The 27,947-nt window shown below is 44.0% G+C and overlaps 1 protein-coding gene across 1 annotated transcript; it reads right to left on the bottom strand.

The window, feature by feature from the left end:
* Nucleotides 1-4,028: 4,028 nt before the first annotated feature.
* CCDC13 (coiled-coil domain containing 13) lies at nucleotides 4,029-25,752 on the bottom strand. The gene is made up of 15 exons (XM_059838397.1): nucleotides 25,628-25,752; nucleotides 24,006-24,154; nucleotides 21,844-21,986; nucleotides 19,452-19,541; nucleotides 19,125-19,241; nucleotides 18,211-18,315; nucleotides 16,891-17,055; nucleotides 16,173-16,349; nucleotides 14,573-14,767; nucleotides 13,681-13,757; nucleotides 11,467-11,541; nucleotides 10,552-10,680; nucleotides 8,114-8,286; nucleotides 4,520-4,619; nucleotides 4,029-4,330 (listed from the first exon to the last, which is right to left on the bottom strand). Exons 2-15 carry the CDS (start codon nucleotides 24,073-24,075, stop codon nucleotides 4,249-4,251), a joined length of 1,698 nt encoding a protein of 565 aa, XP_059694380.1. The 5' UTR covers nucleotides 24,076-24,154; nucleotides 25,628-25,752; the 3' UTR covers nucleotides 4,029-4,248.
* Between the last annotated feature and the right edge of the window lie 2,195 nt (nucleotides 25,753-27,947).

Raw genomic sequence — 27,947 nt, 5'->3', positions numbered from 1 at the left:
CCACCCATCACTTCATCCATCATCACTCCATCCATCCATCCATCCATCCATCCATCCATCCATCCATCCATCATCTCTCCATCTCTCTTCCCTCCATCCATCCAGCCTTCTGTTATCCATCATCCACCCATCCATCCATCCCTCCCTCCCTCTGTCATCCATCATCCATCCATCCATCCATCCCTTCATCCCTCCATCCATCCATCATCTCTCCATCTCTCTTCCCTCCATCCATCCCTCATCCATCCATCCATCCATCCATCCATCCATCCATCCATCTATCCATCCATCCAGCCATCCATCCATCCATCCCCACCTCCAGGACCCCTCTCAGCACCCCCAGAAGGGCTCTGCCCATCCCCCATGGCACCCACTGACCCATCCAAGCTCCCAAACCTGCAGCCACCCCAGGGGAAGGCTCTGAAGAAGCTCCCACACCTCCCCTCACCCAGATCAGGTCAGACCCCGCTGCCTCCAGCTCCTCCCCTCACAATCCCCTCCCATTCCCCAGAAATGCCCCAGCTAGCTCAGTGACAGGCTGGAATAACCCCTCTGCTCCTTGCTGCCTCCCCCAGATCCCTCTTCTCCCTGACCAACGAGCTGCTCTGAGCCCAGGATCCCTGCCTGGGATGGTTTTGGAGCTGTAAGTGGAGATCCCAGGGATTTAGGTGGCATTTGTAAGTGAGGCCAGCCTGTCCCATGGGAGCAGCCAGCTCAGGAGCTGGAGGGGAGAGGATGAAGGGAGGAATGAGAAACCCAATACCCCTCTTGGCTCTGTCGTGGCTTAATTTAGAGCACAGAGGCTCTGCCAGAGTGTTTTTCCATTTAAAGCTGAACCTCTTCCCTTTTGTCCTGCACTGTGCCTTGCAGGGCAATGGCAGCTGATGGCTGGGGCTGCTGGGGGGGGGGTCAGCAAAGCAGTTTCCAACTCAGTTCCCCTTTGCCATCAGCTCCTTCCCCGTTTCTCCCACATCAAGGACTGAAATGCATCTCCTCCTGCCATCCCTGTCCTGCTTTGGAGCCTCAGGGAGGGCAGGAGCCACCCACAGCCCCAATCCACAGCTCTGAATTCCCATGGGATGGGCTTTGACCCCCCAGCTGATCCTGTGCCCCTTGTCCAAGCAGATCCCAGGGCAGGGAGAGCTCTCCTGTGTCAATACTGTCTACATTTAACCACCCTCATGCAACTTAATTCATGTTACAGCCACTTTGGAAAGCTCTTTGCAGGTAAACTGCTGGCAACAGGCCCAAAGGAGAGGACAATTCATCAGAGATCATTTATTCCCAGCAGTTCAGCTGTACTTTGAAATGGGATGCATCCATCAGGCACGTGATGGCTGTTCCATGGAAGAGCTCTGCTCAGCTCCAGGGCAGGAGACAGATTTTGGCTCAGCCCAAGTGTTTGGAGAACTCATATTTGGAGTTAAGAACTGCCCAAATCCTAACAAGGAGTGCCCATAACTAAATGCTGGCAGTAAAATTAACTTTAACTGTACCCACCAGCCTGTGCCAGAGATGTCACCTTTAGCCTGTCACCACCATCAGCTGCAGTGAGAGGCTGAAAAAACTCAGAGCTTATCAAAAAGCTGCCTGGGACATGGCTTCTCACTGGATGAGGGCTGTCCCAGGGAGGAAATGCTGGACACTCACAGTGCTTTTATCTGAGAGAGGCAAAGCGATGGCTGGCTGCAAACTGGAGCCAGAGAAAGTCAAATTTGAACTGAAACACAGAATTTTAAGAGGCTGGTGTTTATCCATGAAGGAAAAAAACCCACTGAAAGTTCCAAGGGAAGCAGAGGCTTGTGGTGATTTCATATCAGCTGTATCCCTGGAAGAAATGTGTGCTGGAGAGATCCTGGGGCTGAGGATCTCTAGTGTGGGGATTTTTCAGGAAGAGAGAAAAATATTGTCAATAATTTTGTTGTCTGAGTGATGGGTTGGGGTGCAGGGGGCTGCTGCTCCCAAGGTCTGCCAGGGTTTCTTATATTTAGCAAAATGCTGCAAGAAAATTGGTCTCATCCTTTGAAAAGTAGGAGCCAGCAAGAGCCAGCACAGGAAGAATTCAAGCCAGGTCACTCTGGGGAAGTGAATTTCAAAATACTGAGAAGCCCTGGACATTCTGCAGGCCCCACTCTGACAGGAGACAGACTGCACATTTCCATGAGCAGCAGCTCCTTACAGGTACAGGCTGCCTAAATAAACTGCTTTATACTGGTTGGGTTCTTTCTGTGATAAGCATTTGGTGGTGCAGAAAAAAGGAGAAAATGCTTCTGTGCAGCACCAAACAATCATAAGGTTAAAGAAATGAGTGTTGCAGCACTTGAGAAGAGGTTTTCAGGAGAGCCATGTGTGTTCTGTGAGATCCCAGTTTCCTCCCTGTGCTTCAGGGGCTGACTCAGAGCCCTTTTCCTGGAGAGAGGTTTGATCTTCACAGCTTCCCTGGGACAGGGCACAAGGAAGGGCAGCAGATGCCTCTGCTCTGCTCCTGGGAAAATATTATTGATTCACACTCCTGTGTAAGTGAAATCAGAACCTGCAGCCCCAAGTTACAGCCTGAATTTAGCAGCCACTGCACTGCACAGCTCCCACAGTCCTGCTCCTGCTCAGGCAGCTTTTCCAAGGGATCTGCTCACTCCTGCAGGTCCTTAAAATCCCCACCAGAGGATTCCTCTCCTCTACAGAGGCATCAGGATGGAGCTGAAACCAAAGCTGTGGCTCCTCTCAACCCAGGATTTATTCCTCAATTTATGTCCAGAGATGATTGAGGGTTACAGGATGCTTTTTCCTCTGATGCTACTGGCAGGAAAAATATTGCAATGGATGGTCCTGCTTTTTGTGAGAGAGCTGGGCTGAGCTCTAGGGCAGTGCAGCAGCCCCATGAGCACAGGGAGGGTTAATTCCCTGCTAACTCCCAGCTTACCCCCAGCTCCCTGACTTCCTCCATCAGGGACTCCAGGAACTGTTTGAAAAGAGACATTTTTTGAAGAGAGACATTTCTGAACCTAAACAGGAAAAAAAGACAGGGACAGTGCATCTGGAGTGACTCCTGCTCTGCTTTTTTCCACTCTGCACAGGGGAGTCAGGATGAAATCCCTGTGCTGGGGAAGGGAGAAGTGGTTTTCATGCCCAAAAATACACTTTGCACAGGTGGTGCTGGCTGGGGTTAAAGCCTGACAAACTTCAGGCTCATAAAAAGAGGCTGACAAAGCAAAGGAGAAAAAAAGAAAAGCTTTCAAGACTTTCAAGTGAGAAACAAAGCAGCACTGTACAAAAATGCCTGGCTCTCCATTTGCCTGGAATCCCCAAGGCTGCTCTGCACTGGCAGGCTGCATGGCAATGCCTGATTAGCTTGCACTCTGTGTCCTCACTGTGCTGCAGGAGAGAAGGACAGGGCTGGCAGGGTTTGCAGCAGCTCCAAAAGTCCCAGCACTGCTGCAGTGAAGACCTGCCTGCATTTTACAGCAATTCTTCCCAGGGAAAACAAGATCTGCCTGATGGATGAATGCAGAGACCCAGAAACAGGGAATTCATAACCTGGATGGCAAGTTTTGTATGGAATGAGCTGAATTTAAGGTAGGTTGACTCATTGCAGGGGTAATCTGCACAGCTCTTCAGTGGAAACTCACTGGAGTTTCAGAAAACTGCTGCCAATATGTTCAAGCAAAGGAGGAGGTTTGGACTGTTGAGAGGAGCCCACCCAGAGCTGATTTTGCAGACGGTCCAGGTCAGGCTAATCCTGTGCCTGAGCACTGAAGTGCTACAGAAAGCCTGAGACAGGCAGGTAGCAGTGTGGGATAGAAACAGAGCTTGTTTTGTTCTAAGGAAGGGGGCTGGCCCAGCTTTTGTACAGCAAATTGCTTCCTGAGCTGATAAAGGCAGCAGCAGATTGAATATCGAGCCCTCCCAGGGAACACTGTGCTGAAACCTGGAAGGTTTTGTCCCAAATCCCCCTGCAGAATTGCAGCTTCCCAAACAACACCCACCAGCCCTGCTTGCCAAGCCTCAGAGACAGAAAGTGCTGACACATAAAACCTTCATTTTTTGTATTTCATCTCTGCTTCTCATCCTCTCCTGCAAACGCTGAAGAAATTACACAATCTGAGGCTGCAGAATGACACTGCTGCCTGGGCTCTGTCCCTGCTCTGCAGCCCAAAGGACTGGCAGTATCTGGATTAACTCTTCTCTGGTATGGTGCTCAACAGCCTCTGCAAACCTATCCCTCACTTCCTCCACTGTGACTTGGTGCAGTTAAAAATCATCCCCTTTGGTTGTCACAGTCTCCTTCAGAGCAGCCTTCAGACTTTTGTTCTCATCCACCTGGAAGCCAAGCCTGCAAGGAAACAAAAGGAAAAACCTCCCTGTGAGCTGGGGAGCTTCAAAGCAAATTGAGAACAGTCACCTCTGTTCTGGGGAAGGAACACTGAAACCCAGAGCCCTGAGAAAGAGCAGACTGAGCACTGGCTCCTCCTCTCCTGAGGCAGGACAGGGTAATCCCAGCATGGAGAAAGGGAGAACACACCTCCTGCTCAGCTCTTCCACTGGAGACTCCAGGGGCAGCTCAGACAGGGATGAAGAGAGCTCCTCTCTGTCACTCTCATGCAAGGGGAGGCTGGGCTGGGCTGTAGATTCAACCACAGAATGCAGTTCAGTAAAACAGCAAATTAGTTTTGGCAGCATGCTGAGTCAGTGTCAAAAACCACTGAATTTATTCTCTCAAATCTCTTAAACAAATATTTAATCTCCTAAATTCTATGCTACATCCATAACGTATCATAAATATATAACAGAATTAGTTTAATTTCCTTCCAGCAAAATGAAGACATGATGAATTTACATTTCAGAGATAAATACATGCCTACATATGGAGGGAGAAAAACAATGAATTCCAAATATTGAAGTGACCAAAACAAGAGGTTACAAACAGCTGAAAAGGATTAATTTGATGTTAATCTTGTAATTGTGTTTCAGATTATGACAACTGTGGCTTCCTGAATGTCTGGGACAAAGTTTGCATGTGGCACCCATTGAAACAACTTTTGTAAAGCACTTTGATCCTCAGCATAAACAAAATGTAGGTTAAATGTACTTCAAGATGTACTTCAAACCAAGGTTCTACCTCAGGAATGCTTTACTAAATAGAAGTCTACCTAAAACATGCAGCTCTGGCCATCCCAAAAAAAAAAAATCAGCATTTTTTTAAGGGTGATAGAGAAAATGTAATTCAAATTTACAGCTGGGACTGGAGAAGCAAAACCTGTGACCAGTGAATCCCTGCAGAGGAAGGAGGAGCAGAGAAGTGTGCAGGGAGTCAGGAAGGAGTGCAGGAAGGGAGCACAGCTATTGCAGAGGATGCTGAACTCATCCCAGCCCTGAGGGACTGCAGGGTGATCTCTGCTGGAGACAGAAGGCTGAATCATTTTAGCCAATGTAAATGAATGGCTTTCTCTAAAATAATCAATAGCCAGCACTCCCTACCTGGAGCCAGGTGACATGAGGGAAGGATTTATGTGGTTCAGCACCAAATAAATTATAAAAATCAAGAAAGCAGCTAAATGAAGAGAACACGAGGCTGGAGCTGGCTGCAGTCCTTACAACTGGGAATCCAGCACCAGGACAGGGAACAGCCAGGCTGGAATCTGTGCTGTGCTCCTACTGAGCACTGCAATTGCTGGTTTGTGCTTGTGTTGTCACGTTGGCACATTTCTGTAACCCTCTTCCCAATTCATATCCCTTATAACATCAAATATCTTCAAATTTGGTATTAAAACACTAAATTCTCCCTGTGTGGAATTATCTGAAAGAACCTGGTTGGAGAGTACTGAACTCTGACAAAAACAAATGAGAAGAAAAGGCTGCATTGTACAGCTAAAAAATGCTTTTGATCTTGAGGCTGTGCTTTACAGGGCTGAGGAAAACCTGCTGTTACTTACCTAGCCCTCCTCTGGGATTATTCTTTGATAATTTGGAATTTGGATAAAACAGGAAAAAAAGCACAGAAAATGAAAAGCCTGAATGATTTTAAAACACAACTGGGTTGTTTGCAGCTCCTTAGCATCATTATCTACTTCCCTTGAATTGAAGGGACAAGAAACATTAGACTAGCAATTAGATCAGCTCTCTACAATTTTGTACTTTCAGAAAGAAAGGAAAATATTATGTTAATTAGCAGGTTCTCTGGTCTCTATTTTGTATTCAAGCTTTTCATTTTTTCTTTTTTCCTCAACCACTGGCATGAAAGCATTGAGGTAAGCTGCATGCTCTGCTGAAGAGGTGTACTACAGACTTGTAGAGTTGGTTCTTGTACAAACTCCAGTTTGGCACATCACAAAGCTCTCATCAAAGCAGGGGAGTGGAATAGATTGTTACCTACTCATCTCATGGATTTAGAGAGGATTTCTCCTTATTAGCTTTACAGCCAATCCTTTTCTACTTTTGCTTTTAGTCCTTAAGCAAGGAGATTAATGAACTAAATATTTAGTGAGAAGGGATCAGTCACTGGTGAAAACAGCTTCCTCCTCTGGCTATGAAATGCCAGCCAGCAGAGGGGAGTTACTAAAACTTTATACAGCACAACAAAACTTGACCAAAAAGCCTCAGGACCTGAAGAGTTTGTCTGTCTTGGAGCTTGCCAGGGGAAGATTTGGTAACAGAACACATCAACACTTCACCAGGTTGTGTAAAAGTCTGAGCACTCAGAAAGAAACTCAGTTAAATTCTGCACAAAACTGCACCAAAATGCTCCCACACTTCTGGGATCTAAATTTTTCTGCTCTCAGCTAATACAGGTGAGACAACTCTAAGAATCAGTGCTCATAAAAAAACCACATGAGAATGAGTCAGTGTGGGCTGGAGCCCCTTCCAAGGACACAGCAATCCTGCTGTAAGGAACAAATCCATGTTTTACAGAGAGAAGCAGGTTGGAAGCACCCATTCAGTCTCCATTCAGTATAAAGGTTCCTCTGAAGGGCTCAGAAAAGGTTTCTGATGAGACCTATGGTCCCTGTGGTCACCCTACCTCAGCCTGACACCACCCCAACATTTGCCAAATTGAAATTCCCCTCCCTGCTGTTCATCTTCTGGTATTTGAAGTCTTTTTACTTTATGAAAATACACATAAAAAGGGAAACCACTGGAAAATTTTCCTTAAGAATATGTGCCATTTTATTGGTTTAGACACTTTACAGAATCAGAGTCCTTAAGCAATAAAAGGATCTGATCAGGGAAATAAAAATTTAACATCCACCATGAATTCTTCTTCTTTAACTACGCCAGGGAGGCTTTCATATTTATAGCAGGAGATTATCACGTTCATGGGATAATAAATTACACCAGATCTAATTACTTCATCACCAGCAGTAGTTTTTCATAGGCACTGACAGGCCTTAAATTGGGATATGTCCTTTAATTCTGCTCTTAACCTTCAGCTGAATCCCTCAGGCACGAGTGCAAAGGGAGCTCAGGGCCTGGGGGCAGCACAGAGCAGGGAAAAGCTTTTTTTCCTGGAATTATCCCATGGAAACGCTCTGCAAAAATCCTGGCCCCCCTCAGACCTGTGGGAAAACCCTCTCCAGTGAAGAAGGGCCAGGATTTTGCCTCCTCCCTTGCTGCTGGCTCTGAGCAGGTCCCATCACCACGTGCAAGGTCAAGCACTGGGCTGGGTTGGCAGGTGGAGCCTGAATGTTGTTGCTGTCCATAAAGGCCAGAGGTGAAATAGGGGACGTGGCTGTGGCTGGAAAAATCCCTTTGCCCAGGATTCTTCTCCTGGGAAGCTGAGAAGCCTCAGAGAAAAAGGAAAACAATAATTATCTGATTTGTTTCTCCTGTGTTTTCTGCTTTGGAATGTGGTTGGAGATTGTTCCAGTGGTTTCATGTGAATTGTTTTGACTTATTGACCACTCAGGGCCAAGCTGAGTGGAGACTCTGGAAAGAGTCAGGAGTTTTCATTATTATCTTTTTAGCCTTCTGTAAATATCCTTTCTGTATTCTCTAGTGTAGTTTAGTATGGCATTCTTTAATATAATATAGTATCATACAATAATAAATTAGCCTTCTGAGAACATGGAGTCAGATCCATCATTCCTTCCTTCCATGGGACACCCCACAAATACAATACCTGAGGGCTCCCCTTCACCTTTTCCGCTCCTCAGGGCAGGCTCCTGGGCAGTTGTGCTGCTCTCTGGATCTACCTGCAGCTTTTCAAGCTCCTGTTCCAAGCTGTCACTCTGCCACTGCTCCTCCTGGAGCTTCTTCTCAGTTTCCAAGACTTTGTCACTGCTTTCCTCCACCCTGACAGGCAAAAAAAAAAAAGAATTGAAAAAAAGAGTTCAGCTCATTTGTGTCATGTCTATGTCAAATCTGTCTTGGTACTGAATCCTGCTTCTTCCTTCAGAGCTCTCAATAGAAGGGAAAGAACTTTCCATGCATCCAGAGGCAGAAATCCCAGTGAAATTGTATCAGGTGACATCTTCTAAATATGCAAAAGAGAATTAACTAATGAGTACAGTTGGAAACAATGGGTTTGTTTGCTCAGATCCCTTAATTCTGGCTCCCTGTGTGAATTCACCCCTCAGATGAGCAAGGAAGCTGCAGATTGCTGAGGAGAGATCTTTTATTACAGGAATAATAAACTTAATATTTTAGCCACTCTGGGAAAGCTTGGAAGGCAAATAGTTTATAACAACAGTCTAACATTTGCGTCAGTTATCTGAGAGGAAGAAAAGAAACTTCTGCTTTTAATAAACTTGGCAATTAGACATGACCATGGATGGGAGAGGGTGGAAAATGAACTGGTGGTTACATCACAAAAAAGCAAATTGCCTCTCTCCATCCCGAATGACATCTCAGAAAATTAACTGCAAAAATCTGATGTGCACCCACAGATGCTGCCAGTGGGGCAGTGACTGACACCAAGTGATTCCAAGGAGTTTAAAGCTAAACAGAAGCACAGATTGATTCACTGGATTGGACTGAAAAAGAGCATTTCCCTCCTGGCCCCATGGGTGGAAGCTGGTTACTCTCTGAATCAAGAGACTTGATTAGTTTATTTCTCTCCTAGCAGGCATAACTAAAAAAAAATTATTACAACTCTAATAAAATTATATCACTGGTTTAAAAATGTAGCTGCAGGCAAGACTCGACCTCCTGTGGCAGTGAATTCCCAGGCTGGTGATGTGCTCTGAGACATTTTATTCCTCTCAGTGGTTCTGCATTCACTAAATTTTTATTTGACCCTGGTGTTCCTCTGGCATCCACTTTACACAAAAACTGGAGGAAAAATGGCAAGATCTGTGGGATTTTTAATGGAATCATCTGCCAATAGGAATAATTTAAAGTAAAATGCTGTAGAAAAATCCCACTTATAACAATTCCCAGGGCTCTTCTCTTGATTTAAGCATTATTTGTGTTACCTGAACTTTGTTACACTCCTGCAATGGAGGGAAGAGGAGGAAAACATGATTTTTAAAAATATATTCACGTTGAAATCTACTGGTGCTATATTACCCTGAGGTCTTCTAAGAGTTATTGCACACAGTCTCATAAAATTTATGTTACCTGCTTGATAAATGTGTGATAACTGTGGAGCTGCTGAATCATCAGTTTATGGCACATTTTACAAGCAACTGTGCATTTCATTGACTCTGTTTTTCATTACCCCATATTGGTGGTGGCCACACTTCAGTTACCACTCACAGCCCCATCCTCATCTGACTGCACAGCTCTATTAAAGTCACTGGGCTTACAAACATGAAAAAGATTTTTCCCAGCATGTATTTCCAGAATTTAGCTTTAAAAGCACCTTTTCCACAGTTCTAAAAGAAAAAAAATCTATTTTTTTTCTGACTGTGATTATGCAGGACAAAAGTGATACAAGTGAGAATGATAACTGTGGTAAATTAGAGCAAGTAAGCAAACAGTGCTTATTGTATTGATAAGCACAGGGACAGGAATATACTTGCAATATTGGAATACAGATTTGGGAATCAAAGAACACATACTGGGAAAAAAACCAGTAGCTGAAAGGTGTCAAATAAAAAATTACTTTGCTTTCCCTTCTCTCCTAAAACATGGTTGGCTTTTAGCATCATCTTACATTGAACTGAATCAGGGAAAATAAAATTTAAAAAAAGAAATCACTGCTATACCTCTGTAAAACCAGAATAAATTCATTTAGAAAAGGATACAATGGAACTTAAAAAGAATGTGAAAAGCTTTGGAAGAGAATATTCTAGCAATAATTACAGTATTTACTACTGATGAATAATATTGCTGCCTCAATAAAGCCATGCATATACAAATACAGCAATTCTGGTTTTATCTAGGTGCAGCAAGCTGGAAGATGGCTCCATTTTTTTTCTGCCCTTTGTTCTAAAAGAATAATAAAAAGAATGAATCATCAGCCAGGCAGGGAAATTGAGCAGAAAAAAATGGAAAAGCCCCTATTTAAGGCAAGGATGGCAGTGTGTGATGTACTGTAGTGCACATCCCAGACTCTGCAGTGCTCCCTGGTCCCAGCAGCCCACAGAGGATGCTGCTGGCATGATGAGGCTGTACCTTTTCTGCAGCACAGCCACCAGCTCCAGGAGCTTTTCCCTCTCCTCTTCAGCAGCCTGGCACAGAGTCCTCTGTGTTATGAGCTCTCCCAGCAGCACTTCCCAGCTCAAGCTGTGCGTGCCAGCAGACCTGAGGAAAGCACAAGCACAGAGAGTCTGGTTCCCACTTCTGGAATGAAAGGAACGAAACAAAGGCAGGATTTGAGCACTATCTCCAGTACACTTGTCTGAAGGTGAAGGCAGAATGCAGAGCCAGGCTCACTACCTCCCCCCAGCACCCATCTCAAGACTGCAATACATAGAACAGAAATATTTGGCTATAAAGTCACAAGGAGTGTCATCAAAAAGCTGCTGCCAGGATGTTTCCCCTCCCCATCACCCCTGAAAACAAACTTCCACTTCTGATCAATTCATTATCCCTGACTCTCCTCCCACTGCTACTGCCAAAGTAAAAGGAGATTCCATCTCCCAAGTGCTACACTGAACTATTAAATGCCCTGCTATTGATTTTCTCCCTCTGAAAGGCTTCAGGCAGCACGTGCACAATGGCTGTTCTTGTGTCCAAAATGTGCTGAAAGGAAGGGGCAGTTTTCCCATGCATCCCATTATTATGCAGTTCATTACTTCTCTGACCTCTCTGCTTTCAGGAAGACCTTCTTTAGAACAAAAGAAATAAAAAGCAGGAGAAATCTTGGTGGTTGAGAGTAAAAATGGAAAAAAATTGGTGTCAAACAAGCAGTCAATTACAGAATTAAGAAGAGAAATCAGATGTTAAAGCTCTTAGACAGCTTCAGGTAGGAGGGATGGTGCAAGAAGCTTTCATTACAGAAACAAGGCAGGTAAGACAAGGATTTTCAGCAGCTTGCAGAGCATGGCAGAGCACCTCCCTTGCTGATAATGAAGTTGATATACCCACCTTCCAGGTGGGATGAGGAAGAAAGGCTCTGAGGCTGCTGACTCCACGAGCACATGGCCCATCGCGGACACTGTGCTGGGGGGAGGAAAGTGGGGTTAGGGCTTCACACAGGGCAGTCCTTCCCCAAAGTCTGTGTTTTGTGGGGAAGAGCTCCCTCACCTCACACCTTCACCCAGCACTGGCACAGGCAATCCCAGCTCTGTGCAGTTTGATGGTGTTTGCATGTCACAGATTTTCCTAACAAAGCGACCTCTGCTCTGCAACGCAGGGCACAACTTGGATTTCCCAATGCCCTTTAAAATATATATTTCACACAGCTTTATGTATTTCACACAGCTTGATGAAATCTGCTTTGTGAAAACCCTCAGGATGATCTGTCAGGTTCACTGTTGTAAGAGGAGGAGCCAGCTGATAACACTGGAGTATCACTGCCAGCCTGGATGAGTTTGGTGTATAATGATGGGTGCTTGGGACATCCCATTTCAGTGTGTGCTTGTTTGGGACATCCCATTTCAGTGTGTGCTTGGGACATCCCATTTCAGTGTGTGCTTGTTTGGGACATCCCATTTAGGTGTGTGCTTGTTTGGGACACCCCATTTAGGTGTGTGTGTTTGGGACACCCCATTTCAGGAGGTATTTGTTTGGGACACCCCATTTCAGGAGGTATTTGTTTGGGACACCACATTTCAGGGGGTGTTCATTTCCTCAACACAAATTCAGCTGCCCAAAGCCAAGTCCCTGCAGACTTACCCCACGTTTCCTTACTTTAGCTGTAGCTAACAAGAGGATAAAGACTTAGAATTGTGCAAGTGATAGATGTGCCTTCTGGGCTAGGAGTGGTTAATCCTAAAATCAAGTTAAGGTTCATATTGACAGCCTTGGCCCAGTCTAAAAATGCAGATTTTTTACTCTGCCATCTCCAAAAGGTTTAGCATCTATTTATAGCTTTTCACTTCACCTTTTCTGATAGGAAAAGATGATTCACTACAGCCAAACAGAATTGAGAGTTCATCAGCATATTAAATTTATTGGAAGGAATGAGCCTTGCTGACCAAGTTATTAACAGCTCTCAGAGTTTTTCAGGATCATTCATTGCCCACCTGACACGTCAGCTCTTTCCACGACAGAGCCCTTGGCCCTGTACACAAGCAATAATTTATGCATTGCACTTAGTGGTTTCCACAAAGCCATTACCCAGCTTTGGTTCCTGCTTACCATCAGCAGACATGTGAGGTGAAAAAAAAGGGGATAAAATATAGATTTGCTCCAAGAGAGCAAAACTTCTGCAGAGTTAGAAGGGGGAGAATTAAAACAGTCAGAAGGGTGCAGAAACTTTCAAATTAAAGATGTTTTAACTCCAACTCAAAACTCAGAATTCTTCCTAAATTTTATGGTAATGCTCTACTTAGGGATACTCAGCTGATTTTAAAGCCAAATTGGGTATCTAAAGTAATGAGGTAGGAAATGACACAGAAGAGATCAGTTGTAACTCTACCTTGATGAAAAATTTTCCCCATCCCCATCAGACCAGTCTCAAATCCTCACTATCAATTAGACCATGAACTCTTTAGCAACAAACTCAGCAGCAATTTAACAGGAAAGGATATAACTTGCTGTGGTACCATGGTCCCTTTACACAGCCAGAGTGACCCAGAGTCACATCAGTGTCAACACAAATCAGATTTATTGCTGCACTAAGATTAGTGTAATTTACACAGTCCTCGGTGAGGCTTTAAAGAGGGTGTTTGGTAAGAACAAATGATGTGGTGTATTTTCAACATTTCTGCATGTAAATCCTACTCAAAGAGCATTTATTGATTTAAATAATGCACCAGTGATTTAGTGCTTACCTAAAATGGAACTTTGCCTTCATTCCCCACCCTGCTCACAGAAATCTCGTTAGAAGCCCCGTGTCTCATAAGGGAAAAGACTCCCAGGCACTTAAGCTGACCACATAAACATTAGCTGAGCTGCAGGAGGAGAAATAGCTGCACCACCACCATGCCAAATCTAGTCATGTCTGCAAGTCTGTACATCCTTCTCAGTTCCAGGACAAAAGTCCAAGAGATAATGTGATTAGAGATTCCCATATATTGCAAACAGGCTGCCACAGCTGTTGGCACAAAGCACTTGTGGTTTGATGAAACTCCCTGGGAAAACCAAGCTCCTGGATTACTCAAACAACTTGAAATATTGACTTTCTGATCTTCTTACCAGGCAGATTTTGTCCTTCCAGCCTCAGGTGATCCTGAGTGCTCAGAGTGTGGTGGATGAGCAGCTCCTGACTTGTCCTATGGATGGGCAGATTTCTTCTGTTAATGGTGGAGCATGTTAAAAAAGCAATTACATAGTTCAGAGGAAAACAGCTGCACCGATGCCAAAGCAGCAGCTTTTGATTATTGCTACAAGCAAGCCAGAACTTTTGATTTACAGGGCCTCCTCAGAAGCTTTGCTTTAATTCCCATCCATTGCAGGATGGAAACAAAGCAGAAGTCAGTAAAAAGGGCAGTTTCATATGAAATCAGAGTGCACTAATAACCCACAGTGCAGCAGCAGCACTGCCAGCACAGCTGGTTTGTGTCCCTAACCAAGGTTTCATCCTGGGTTCAATGCTCCAGCTCCCATTCCTGAGGTATTTGGGAGATTCACAACCTCACCATAACCCCAGGAGGGTTTTGGATCAATGAGAATGAGTGCCTAAACACTCTTCACAAATCCTGACTGTGAGACAGCAGCAGCTGCTGATGTTGGTGTGACACATTTGGTTGCTTCCTCCTTCCAGCAGCCAAGGGTGCTGAGCACTGAGGGGTCCCCAGTGCAGCCCCAAGTCCTGCTGTCAGTCAGTGACAGTCCTGACATGGCCCATGTGTGGATGTGATTGGTATTTCTGTGTTTGCTGCTGCTGAAACTGCCTCAAGTTATGCACCAAGGGACTGAGGAGTTACAAAAGAGAATTCCTGCTTTATCATCCCATCAGGAAAGACTGTCAAGGAGGACAGGAATCACTGTCTGGAGGCAGCAGCCATCTCGGATAACAAGGGACAAGGAAATGGAAGAGCAGATCTGAAGTGATTACCAAGTGTGCTCCTCTAATTAGTTTGCTTACCTGATGTGTGAGCTGCCCAATCTCCTCCTCTAGAGTTTTAACCTTTGCTTCTCTGTCAGCCACCAACTGCCTGAGCTCATCTATCAGGACACTTTGTTTCTGATTCTCAGGGTCCATCGTCTGCTCAGAGTCCTTGTTCTCATCCTTCTTCTGGCTCAGGCCCTTTAAGATCTCCTGCATTTGCTTCTGCTGGCTCTGGTAAAATAGAAACAGGTGAGATCTTTATTTTGAACACAATGATTATTTTAAACCCCCCCAAGACAAATATCCATTTAGGAATGGCAGGGCAAGCCCCTGCCCTGCCAAGCCCATTCCTTGGTGGGAATGGGTGTCACTTTGTGTCACTTTGGCAATTTGATTTGTTATGTTGACCTAAGCAATAGTCAGATTCAATTTGCTGCCAGCTCTGCTGCTCAGTGTAGCAGAAAACAGAGCAAGAAAGGCTGGCCTTTGATAAAGAAGTGACTTTTTCCATAAACTGAATGAAACTCAAGATTTCAATGTGCTTTTTGTGGCATTAGAACATGATCAGATCATGTGATAGTGATATTAAAAGCTGAGGGTACTGTGGGGTGACAGATACAAGGCCAGGCTGCTTCACCAGTAGTTTTGGAGGTTTTTTCCCACACTGACAAATCTAATACCTGTCAGGCAGTTTGTTCTGTCAGGCCAACAACCTGCAAGTAAAGTGCTTTTGTGATAGAAGGGATAAAAGAGATTAACCATCCCTTCCCAAATAAACTTGCATCTTTCTGTACTAATTTTAGTGGGAATACTCAGAAAAAGTGCCAAGTGTTCTTTGGCACCCCTAATCAGCTGGTCAGCACCCACAGTGCCTTGGTGGGAGAAGGGTGAATGGCAGCTGAGCTAAAACAAAGCAGAAGTGTCTACCCACAGCAGCAGGGAAATCTGAGTGGTTTAAAACTAGTGAGGAGTTGGATCAGGAAATGCAGAATTAACCCTGCTAGGAGGTGGCATATTCTCTAATAAATTTGCTATTTTAATTGAGGAAGGCTGTTTAAAGCCATGGCAGGACCATGACAGGAGCCATTTATTTCTTTCTCAGCATCTTTGAGCCTTTGTTAAAACTCCTGGTTTTGAAGAGGCCAAATCCTCTCAGCTCCTGCATGTGAGTGTGCACATGGTTTAGTGCTCATGGTTCAGCTTGTGTGTTGTGGGCTGTGTAACAAAATAAATAGAAGCTTTGTTACAAACAAAAAAATTCCTACAGGACTGCAGGCACTCTAAGGAAAAAAAAAACCAACAAAAATCTACCAGTGGAGCTGAAAGCAGAATAAAGAACACAGGCCTTGGGTCAGGACTGAAGCCCTTCCTCTACCTACTTCAATCCTTCTGCACAATGTTTCTGCCAGTCCCTGCAGCTCAGGGCCACTTGGCTGTCACTGTCGCACCTGGTGCTGTCTCACAGCCCCCACATGACCTGATCCAAAATGCAGGAGGACTTCAGCTGACAGGGAAACCTCTGGCTGTCACAGTTGGATCCATCAGGCTCCTGTACACCCTAAGGCTGTGTGTGCCATGAAAGGACATCATGCTTTATCACCTAGAGGAACAGGGCTGGGACCAACACAGACTGTACCAGCAAGGCATCTATGAGCTCATCATCGTGTTTCCCTTTCTCCAGCAAGGTTCCAATCTGTCCCTTCAGCATCTTCACTTCTCCACACAGCATTTGGTTCCTGGCTCTTGAGGCATCAAGTTTTTTTTTCAATTCCTCATGGCTTTTCTGGAGAGTGTTGTGTTGCTCAGAGAGTTTCTGCAGTGATGTAAAAGGAAATGAAAGTTATAACTTATCACCAAGTCCCAGGTGCTGTGGTGAGCAAAAAGAATCCCACATTACCTGGAAGAATCTAAAAAATGGGACTGGAATACTGTATTATTCCTAGGGAAGTAGAAATTATAAATGCTACTGGCTGCCTGCTTGGCAGCATCCAGAAAGGGTCTGTCTGCTCAGGAATCCAGGTGGTCTGGGTAGATTCTCCATTATTCTGGATTCTGACTCTCCATTATTCTGTTCAAATGGAGAAGCCCAGAGCCCTACAGATCCAGGAGGTGTGAGGGGATGTCTGTATTTGGGATGAAAAATGCACACCTGGCCAAGGAGGGAGAGGGCTGCTGAGGAGTTTGGGTACAGCTGTAGCAGGGCTTGGCTGTGAAGAGGGGCAGAGCTTCCTCCAGCACACCAGGTGGGTTTGTGGAATGGTTTTAGGCAGGGTGTAACACACCCTGAAGGCAGGACAAATTATTACACACTGCTCCACACCCAAACAGGACTCTGTCAGCTCACAGGATTCTACCTCCAAAGATTCCTTCTTTTCTTTTTCCAAGCTGCGAATCTTCAGCAAGTTCTTCTCTTGGACTGACAATTTCCTTGGATCAGGAAATGCCAGCAACCCCTCATCCATCTCCAGCAGTGAAGCTCTGATCTTTTGGTGATTCAGTTTATGCTCCAGCTCATGAACCTATGGCACAATAAAGACAACTCAGTCAGAGCTTTACCAGGGGTACAGGGCAAAGAGGATACAGCCAAATGCAGCTCAGATTATTTCTTGATATTTTCATGGTTAACTAACACTAGCAGTGTCTGGTGTTTCAAATTGAAATTTAGCTGCTAATAAACATGCAGATTTTAGGGCATCTGTGCAGGATGGAGATCTGGGACACATGGGAGACCAGTGCCTTTGTGGGGCCACATTTGGAGGCCAGGCAGGCACTCCAGAGCACTGGAATTGCTGCTGTGTGGATCCAAGGGAACTCAGCTTGTCAACTGCTCACTGCAGGCTGCTTTGATAGTCAGTGGAAGGAACTGGGCACTTCCACAGCTCAGTTCCTCTGCCCTGCCTTGGAGGAACCTGCCTCACTTTTGATCCAGTGACTGGATTTACAAGATCCCCACTGACTACAGAAGGGGCCTCAGGAGTATGGATCAGAAAGAGAACAGTAGGAACAGTGGTCAGATGAACCCCAGGCAGGGATAAAAGGGGGAACTGGAATTTGCTCAAGGAAAAGCAGAGGTTAAAAATCTCAGTCAGAATGCAAAAAAAATCACAGTTTGATGGCATATAATTGAACAGCAGGAAAATAGGAAAATTACATATCAAATTGCCTGAGAGAAGTTTTATTTAGATGCAGACAGAACTGCCTCCCTGCCTGCTGCTGACATTTCAGCTAAACTCTGCCCTTCAGAAGACTCAAGAGTTAAAGATTTTACTGAAGCTCCTGAGGGAACAACTTGAAAACCTGATCTGGCCTCAATTCTTCCCATCTGACTCCAAGCACTGAACAAAGGTGTCTAAGTCAGAGCACAGACACTGACAGGGCTCCCTCTGTTCTCAGTGGAGAGAGGCACCTTCAAAACACCCTGGGACTTGAACTAGGCTGCCACAGCTCTCCAAGGTCACTGAACTCCTTCCTTTGACACAGATGTGAAAGATTCCCAGCTGAAATACCAAAGCTTGCAGGGCTGCAGAGTCATTAACATGATGTGCACACATCAACCCAGAGATGCTAAGAATTAATGAAGAACTAACAGCACTTTTACCTTAAATTGAGGTGATATCTCTACTTAGAATCCCAGCTGAAATGTGTTACAGGCACTGTGCAGGGCTGTAACTCACCTTGCTTTGGAGAAGGAGAATTTGCTGAGCTCGCCCGCGCCAGCTGCCAGAATTGGTCAAGAGACTTTGGATATTCACATCTTCCCCAACTTCTTTGGCTAAAATCTGGGAAAAGGGATTCACATCAAAAATAAGGCTTAAAAGGATGTGTTGGGGAGAGGGAGGGAAGGAAAAGGAGCTCTCTCTAACAGGGAGCACAAGCAGTTTTCAATATACACAATTATTTTTGATATGAGGAATATTTACCCATAACTAACCAGGAGCAGAGCAGAGATATTGTCTTCAAACACACCAGGAATTGAACCAATCTCCCTTGCAAAATTCTGACACAGCTAAACTTAGTATGAAGAGCATTTAAATTATTTATAAAAAGGTCAGCAGAGTTCTATTTTTAGGACCATATTCTCTACTCTGATCTGCATTGCAGGTCTCCTACACAAAGTAGGGAAACCAAAGAGAATCAGAGCACATAATAACACTTAAATCCATCATGAATCAGAGGAAAAGGTTATTGTGGATGTCATTCCAACAAACTCTTTAAACATATGCTTTAGTTCAAGCAAGACCTTTAATCCCATTGATTCCCATGGCACTGGAGCCTACATTAAAAGTAAACAGATAATTAAATGTATGGGAAAGGAGGAATGAACCTGGATGTATGTCACAAACAGTTCTGCTGATCTGGGACTTGAAAACTCAGAAGGATTTGTGTCCAATGGACAGTGGGAGGCAAGACATGACATCCCTGTGTCCAGGAGCACCATTTCAATTCCAACCTCTACTTGTGTCTTCCTCACCTCCCTGCTCCACTGGAACAGCTCATGGGGGCCAACCAAAGGCCAAAAGCCTCCCAATTTCCCAAGATTGAACCTCCTGCAGGGGTCCCAGCCCCAGACTGCTCCCTGCAGTGGTACCTTCTGGGTCAGCTTCAGTTCCTGTTTCAAATTCTGGAGCTGGTTTCGATATTCTGTCACTTTTACGTTGGCTGTGCTCAATTTTTCTTGCAGTGCTTTCACCTCTGGATTTTCAGCCTTGGAGGAAAGGAATGCACTTGGTGACAACAGAACCCTCAGGGCAAAACTGAAGGGATTAACATCCATGGATCCATCAGGACCACTGAATTATTTTTTCAAGACCTGATTTTTAGGGCATAGAGGGGGTAGAGGGGAATTTGGTCCCAAAACTTCTACAAAGGAGCTGAGTATCAGCTGCTGATTTCCTCATTTCAATACAATTCCTACCAAGTTTCCTTCCAGCTTTTTCAGAGCTGATTCCTTGATTCCTGCAGCATCACCACCAAGGGAATGGATTTTTTCTGCAGCTGCCTGTAGCTGGAAAAGAACCCCATTGTTAGTGTAGAATGGATGCAGAGAACAGCATCCCTCCATGTAGTACTAACCAGCAAAAAAGTATAACTTGGATGTTTATGTACTCTAAAAAAACCCCAAAAAATCTTATTTTACCTTGTTTTTAACACTGTTTTTTATCAGTAGGAAAGCATTTTTTTTTTCTGAAATGCTTCCCAAATAGTCAGGTTGTATTTTACAGTGGAATAACTTCAGAATATGTCTCTGACTTGCTGAGATGGGATCAAATTTCAAGTATGGAGACTTCTGAGGTATTTTATCACCAAAAGTATCTCAAATTAAAGCTTATATACATAAATCCAAATCCTGCCCAGCCCACAATATTTCATAAAAAGCAAATAGTACTCAACAGAGAAATATAAAAGGAGAAATCTACCTGACACCCTAAAACTGAGATTTAATGGTGTTAAGGTTCTTTTTAGAACCTCCTTTTTTAGCTGGGAGCTCTAAAGCAGCATTTTTAAACTGCTTTAAATAACTTAATTTATTATTTAAGGATGAAAACTCTGTCTCCTCTTGCTTGCCACAGCAAAGGAAAACAGACACACAACCTCTCCTGCTCTGAATCATGCCCTATGTTGCTGTTGCAAAGATTTCTAAATAGATGAGAGTGCAGGAATTTGGGGCTGGAAAGGCCAGAAAGTGTAGCTGTAAAAGTTTGGGACTTCATTCTGGGAGGTGGGTGGAAAATCTTGATTATTTGCCTGAATTAAAGAAGGCTCTGAGGAAGAGCTCCTTCATTAAAGGGACATCTGGGGAAAAACTCACTAAGGGCCAGCTCTAATTTCACACTTTTTCATGGGTTAGGATCACTCTTTCTATCCAGTTCATAAAGTTTTGTATGAACTGATAATGAGGAATTTCAGCTGGAGCTGGCAGCTGCTGGCTCCAGTTCTGAGGAAATTCTCTGCAAACATCCCTTTGCTTACATGGGCCACCCTTTGCCAAGTGATTGTTCAGTGGCCACACCTTCCTTTCTGTTTAGTGGAAAATAATCGTGGTAAAATACTTATGATTTACAGATTTTTCAGTTTTCATGCAAGGAAAGAGCTAAAAATAAGTAAAATAACAGTGTTTTCTAAATATCACTCTACATTTTTGATAGCTCATAGTGCCAAACCTTGCTTTCATTTTACACATCATTTCCGTCTTCATCTTCTTCCTGAAATGTTTGTGCTCCTTTCTTTTTGGGCCAAAATCTGAGAATATTTAATGTTTCTGTTTGAATAATGGTCATTCCACTTCTGCAGGAGGGGAGAGGAACCAAGTTGATTTTTCCTTAAATTATTCATGAATTGCTCCACTACTTGTGTGATTTTGTAGGTACCAAACTACACCTGATACTTGTTTGCCAACCTGCCAACTGTTTGACAAGACCCCTGTGACCAGAACACTGTGGATTTATGCAAGAGTTCTGCAAAATTTAATTTAATCTATGACTTCTTGATCTTTCAGGTAGCTGGGGTGCAATTCAGGTAGATGCATGACTCATGATAATAAGTGATGGTGAAAGACTGAGTCAAAATGCAGCTGTCAGCACTATTGATTCATTTAACTGATGTCTTCTAAGAAAGCAAAGTTCAGAAAAAAATAAAAATAATAATAAAAAAATCACCAATGCTGTGTAAGGAAGAGGAGCAGTAGCCAAAGGACAAAGCAAATATTGACATCAGGACATCTCATTTCCAATTCAGCAGCCACCTGAGTAAAATTACTTCTGTGAAAGGTTGGAAAAAAGTCACAGTAAAGTAGAAAATTTAATCTGTCTGAGTGAAGATTTGCTGTCTTATATGATATAGTTTGGTGTTGTCTCAGCTCTGTAAGTACTTATTCCAGAAAACATCTTTCATTACAGGGATAACAAAAGCTTAGAAGAATAAAGAACTAATTAGTGACTGGTCTTAACAAGGTGGGAATGTAAGGCATAAAGGTGTGAAATTTGCTTCTCCTCACAAAAAATAAATAATAAGAGAAATAGCATTGACAAACCGGTAGAAAAGTCTCTGAGCTTCTACAAATGAACACTCCTAATTGCTGTTTAATAAATCCTTGGCTCATTATAATTTGGGGATATTCTTTCCTAGTTCCTCCTGTCTGCAGAGGTGAAACAGCTGAGGGAACATCATGGACAGAAATGACCACACCCCAAAGCAAACCCAGATTTAAGAGCAAATTCAACATGGGAACATGAACCAAACTAATTTTCTATCCCAGAGGCTGGATTTCCATGTTTTATTATGCAAAAGGAACAAGAAAAATGCCTCACTTCTCTCTCCAGCTCCTTGACTCTGTGATTCAGCTGCTTCACTCTGGCTCTCTCACTCTCAAACTCAGCAGTCACCTCCCGGTTCCTTTTGGCCAACTCAACTATTTTAGTGGCAGCCACGTCTCCAGCTAAACCAGACACCCCTGAAAGGACACATCAAAGCAGAGAGACATCTCACAGGCAGGATTCAGAACAGAGCATGCTTTTGTTCTCTGTCAGAATGAACTTGCATTGTCCCATCCCTTCCTCTCTGAGCTGTGCCAGGCACTCCAATGAACAAGTGAGGGAAGAAATGTCAGAGGTGCCAGCTGGATGGGTTGGTCCTTTGATTCAGCAGCACACCACAGCCACATTTCACACTGTGGCAATGTTTATATACATAAATCCAAATCCTGTCCAGCCCAGAATATTTCATAAAAAGCAAATAGTACTCAATAGAGAAATATAAAAGGAGAAATCTACCTGACACACTAAAACTGAGATTTAATGGTGGCTGTAGGCACATTTTTACCTAGAGAGGGCAGTGGTGTTTCCTGCTCACTGGTGGGAAGGACAGCTGGGAACAGGATTTTTTGACATTATCACAGGAAAAGGCAACACACTGCTTTGCCTGGTTGTTTACTACAGGAGGAGTTGCTGGAACAGAGGTGTGAACGTTTCTAGACATCAGTCCTCAAAGGTCAGGCACAGTATTACAGCTGGGTCCTGGACAAGGTCCAGGAAATTTCATTGTGCCTATTTATAACTCCCTAGGGATTGCACAGGGAGCTTCACTGGATGACTCTCTTAATTGCTCTTTTAATTAGCCACGTCACTGGCTCCCTCATCAGGGAGGGTTTGATTAGTGCCACAAACAAAGCAAACCCCAGGCCTGGCTGTTGTGTCACCTGGTTAACACCACACAGGTGTAGCAAAGCTCTTGTACAAGTGCAGAATCAATGTCATGGCAAACAATGTCCACAGGAACTTCCAGCTCAGCAAGGAACATGAGCCTAAAACAACAAACCCTTGGTGGGGGTGTGAAGACTGAACTTGGCTGCTGCCATTGCTCTTAACTCTTTCATCCTCCTTCAGAGCTTTGCAGAAATCACTTTTCTCTGATATTCATGGACTGGGGTGGGATGAGAGGGGAGAGACCACTCCCAAGTGAATGCTGAGGCCCATGCAGCCCCAGAGACATTAATGGGGCCACACAGAATACAGCTGGGAACAGAATTTGTTCCTATGCCACTGTTTAAAAACCTTGTAAAGAAGATAATTTATTGTTTTAAAAGAATTTATTTTAAAAGCATCTAAAGTGCTTTTTTAAAAGCACTTTAAAGCAATTCATTATTTTCAAAAGCACTGTTCTCACTCCTTTGTGTGATTTGTGTTACCCCTCCCACCTAGGAGCTACTTTTACCTCAGTTTTCAGGATAAATAACGGCTGCTGAGAATCACAGTAAATACTAAATTAACCAAAGCCAGGTTGCTGCTTCCATGTTAAATATCTGGTCTTCAAATGCACTGCACACACTCACCCTAGGCTTTTCATTCCCAAGAAATGTGGGAATTGCCACAATGCAGAGAGGGAAAACAGAGGTAAGGACTTGGCATCAGCCAGAGAAGCTGCAACAGCACCTCTGGCTCCTGGTCCTGACCAGGAAGAGATTATCACCTCTCCTAAACACAAACTACAGCTGCTTAATCAAGGATTAAGGTGGAATTTAATGTTTAGTTCTCTTCGTTGCTGGCTTCCCCCTTCTCTTCAAGCCTGGTCATCACTGCTGTCCTGACCAACAGTGGCACCCAGTGGAGGAGGTGCAGCCTGCACAGTTCACTTGTCAAAAACCACCAAAATCACTTTAGAAGCTGAATTTTGCATTCATCCAGCATCCTGCCTGTGCCCTGTTCAGGCAGAAAAAAAAGGAGCCTGAATAAGAAATTTAACCCTACAGAGGAGAGAAAGCTGCAGCACAGCTCTCTGACACTAACAGAAGTTTTCCAAAATAATAATTCTACAGAATATCATTATTTTTGTGCCAATAATAGCAAGCCAGCAGTTTTATGAGGAACAGAAATCACTGTGTACCCTAACAGAGCACTATTCTTTTCAGGGACACTTTTTGGTCATCAGCATCAAGCACACCAACATGAGGAGAACACAGAGTTGCTGTGTTTACCTGACAGAGCCAACCTCTCCTCCTGGACTCTTTTCTGGAGCTCCTTTATTTCAAAATCTTTCTCTGCCATCAGTCTGTAGAGCCTGCAGTTCTCATCCCGGAGCTCTCGGAGCTGATCCTGCAGCTGCTCATTCTCAGTCTCAAGGAAACTAGGAAAAAATTAACCATAATGGCAAATAATGCACAAGTAGGTGCTCCTAAAAATAAAATAATGAAACAACTGCATGATAGATGGGCTGAGCTTATCAGGAGTGAGTTTATTGAATTAGGCAGAATGTCCTAAACCTCAGATAAAAACACAAGCTGATTATCTGATCTATTCAGATAGCATCTTCTAAAAAAAAATTTAAAATTGCACTTTGCTGAGCTGTCTGGGGTAAAACATCACAGAACAGGTGTACTGAGGTTACCAAATAGGGTCATCTCAGTGTTACTTACCTGCTTCTTCAGAGGAAATCAGGCAGCATTCAGCATCTGGGACATTCAGGCTTTCTTTTCTATACTTGACAAAGCCAAGAGAAGCCAACAGAGCATTGCCTATAAAGCTGCCCCTGGGATTCTTTAAAAATCAGTATTTTAGAGCAATCCATAAAAGACCAATTTCCCATATCCTCAGCTGATTCTCCTGGAACCCTGTGAGCACCAGTTTGTATTGTTAATGGTGCCTCTTGGAATTCATTTAGAAACAGAGAATACCAAAAAAAGCCCTCTGAATGGAAAGAAACAGCCCTGCTTCTCCTATTCTTCAGGACATTTAGCAACACTGAAAGGTTTCATCTCTCTAAGACATCCAGAGAATTAATAACTTTAATCTCTTTATGGCCCTGATGTGATGGGTCCTTCAAATATAAAATCCAGGAGCTGTGGCCTCAGGGGCTCCATCCAATTGTGGGAGTTCAGAAATATCTGAGCTCCCTGACACGGGGTCCTTGAGAAAACCTGGGATTTAATACAATTACCCACACACAGGTGACATTCGGGCTGCCCACCTGACCCCAGCTGCTGCTGGTGGAAGATGCAGGTCTCCAGTGTCCTGGGATTCCCATGTGGAAGTGCCTGATAACCTACAGCATCTCAGTTATCCAGACACCTAAATCAGCTGGATTAATTGACTCCTAGATTCTTATTTAATCCTAAATATTTACACTTTGGAGATGTGATTTGGATAAAGCCCAGTTGTTACAGTAGGTACATGTAGACACAACCAAGTCAGATGTCTCAATAACCATCTCATTTTTTTTATTCCAAAGTTTTAGCAAGGTCTTGGCACCCACTAGACCTCTTAAATGCACCCTCCATCTGCTCAGGGCAGAATAAATGACCCCTTAAGGCACTGCCATAAACGACACAGCTAGTTTAGCAGAGGATTCACAATGCATAATTAAGAAACGCACTTGTGTTTCAAAGCTGCAAATCAAAGGGAGATCAAAGGCAGCTGTTCACAAAGGAGAAGAAAGCAAGGAGCAATGTGAGCAGAGGAGAGGCAGAACTGAGCTATTCCCACATGAATCACTCAGAGGAGTGAGCAACAAAACTCAGATCCAATTAGAGACACCTGAACCAAAAGGTTTTGAACAGTGGGGGGATTAACATGGAAAAAAGGTTCTAAACTCTTAACACACCTGAGCAGTGAAGTCTTCTGAGAGCTGGAGTCCAGTCTTGAGGTAAAGAACTTAGAGGAGGAGAGAAATCCCAACTGCACAGAGATGGAGCCTTCACCCCATCCCAGAGTGACTCTCCCTGTTACAGAGGCTACAGAAAATGAGCCAAAAGAAATGGGCTGTAAGAGGTGCCCCTTTTCACTCTCCTTCAAGGAATCAAAGCCAGGTGGAGCTTATGAGCAGGGCTCTGCCTGGAATTCAGGGGCTTCCCCAAATTGCATGTCCTGTTCAGGCCAAAAAAAGTCAGGAGTTAATTTAAATTTTGTCAAATTGTGTCTTTCCCAACTCTTGATAGAGATTCTCCACGTGATGGGGAGAGTCACTTAGATACATTCAAGTACACCAGAGAAGGGAGGATAAAGTTACAGAGAGAACATAACAGAAAGGCAGAAATATCAGCTAAACACTTGTCTAAACAAGGCTGGGGAGTAGGATGGGAGGAAGGAAAAAAGAATTCCCAAGGCTCAGAGGAAGGGAGACTTCTGAGAGGAGAATGTTTTCTGATTGCTGCTATAAACAACAGTGACAAACTCAAATCACTGTCACTGCAGGCCATGTGGAGTCCTGTGATCCTGGAACAAACCTCTGATGTGTTGTCATGGGAATATTGCAGAGAACATCCTGGCGAATCCCTTCCAAAAACAAATCCTGCCTGGATTTGATCACTCACAACCACTCCTCTGCTGAATGTACAGAAGCAAAGGACAATCCAGATCTATCTGCCACACCTGCCATGTCAAATAGGGACTTTTGACAGTCAGTGACACAGCAACAGAGGTAAATAAAAAGTCTGGGATTACTCAGGCCTAAAGTACTGAACTCTAAATAGCAGAGAACTACGGGGCTTTCCTGTACTCTGCACACTGCCCAGGCTGTGCCATGGGAGCACCTAAATCCCTCTCCTCTGCCAAACATCTAACTATGGGAATCAGCCTCACAGGAATTTTCTAAAAATCAAATTTCCATCATAATCTTCTACAGATTATCAGAAAATGATGTTGAAGGGAAGAGGACAGCTGGTAGAGGTCAGACTGGGGGCTTGGCAAATCAGACAGCTCTGGTGAGGCACCAGTGCATGAAGGAATTTCTTAACCTGGATTCCCCACTACCACAGAGCAAAGCCCTGAACAGCTGATGTTGCAGAAAGGCAGAAAAATCATAAAGAAAGGTTTCATAAAACCAAGCCTGCTCTGTTAAAATCAATCACTGGTCTGGTCAAATTTAATACTTAGCAAGTTCCCATGTGAAAGCAATCCTGGTGTGGGCAGTTCATTAACATAACAATCTATTCCTGGGTGAAAAACAACTGGCACCTGTATAAACTGTTTTTACACAGTTAGAAAAATGAAAACTATCTCTCACAAACAACTTTTCCTACACTACACCCCGAGGGTTTGCGTGACCAATCAATACAGAATAACAACTTGGTGCTAACCAATAAGTAATTGGCAAGTAAAATACTGACCAGTTGGAGTCCCACAGGAGGTCTGTAAAACTGAATAAAAAGGAGTTATGTGACTAAAGGGGCTTTTTCCACCATGAAGAAATGGAGTCCATGTGATTTATTCCCATAGGCAGCAGTGCTGACACCTTTGGGTGTGTCCAGCCCCAGACCTGCTCTAGTCAGGAGAAGTATTAATTGGGTCAGAGAGAAAGGCTGACTGTGTCCTGGGAGGAAGAGAAATTATCTCAGCTGGGGCTTTAAATCTCTGCTCCAGTACTCAGCTCAAAAGAAAACACAAGATTAAGGGAGATCTATACCAAAACGCCCAATATCCTGGTAATTTTGTGATCCAACAAATAAGGATATATTGCAAAGAAATCCCAGGGAAAACTTCTCCACTGCAAGCCTGTGCATTAGCTGCTTTGCCTGTGTCCATCTTTGGAAATTATTCCTGTAGAGAACCTATTAGTTTAAAGCTAGGCAGGAACTAACCAGCAGTTCAGAGGGTGCCAGTGACCCCAAAAGGCTGGATTGTGTCAGGTAGTACCTGGCTGCCCCTTCATTTGTAAAATACTGACATTAAAAAGCACAGCACAATGCCCTGAGGATAATTATGGACAAGGAGAATCTGCTCAGGATAATGAAAGCCCAGTGTGTGAAGACAGAAAGTTTCCTGTCAGCTTAGTAATACTGAGTTTCATGAGATCATAAGCAAAATACATTCCAGTGACTTCCTGAAGGAATGGTGCTGCCAGACCTTTACCTTTTGCTGGCATCTTCCTTTACAGGAGGTCCTTTTTTAAACAGGTTTAGATCACTCAGGGCTCTTAGAGTCTC

This window comes from Haemorhous mexicanus, chromosome 1 (genome assembly GCF_027477595.1).
Source record: "Haemorhous mexicanus isolate bHaeMex1 chromosome 1, bHaeMex1.pri, whole genome shotgun sequence".
Classification (NCBI taxonomy): Eukaryota; Metazoa; Chordata; class Aves; order Passeriformes; family Fringillidae; genus Haemorhous; species Haemorhous mexicanus.
Note: the sequence above shows the minus strand (reverse complement) of the source record. Positions and strands in the feature narration are given on the sequence as shown.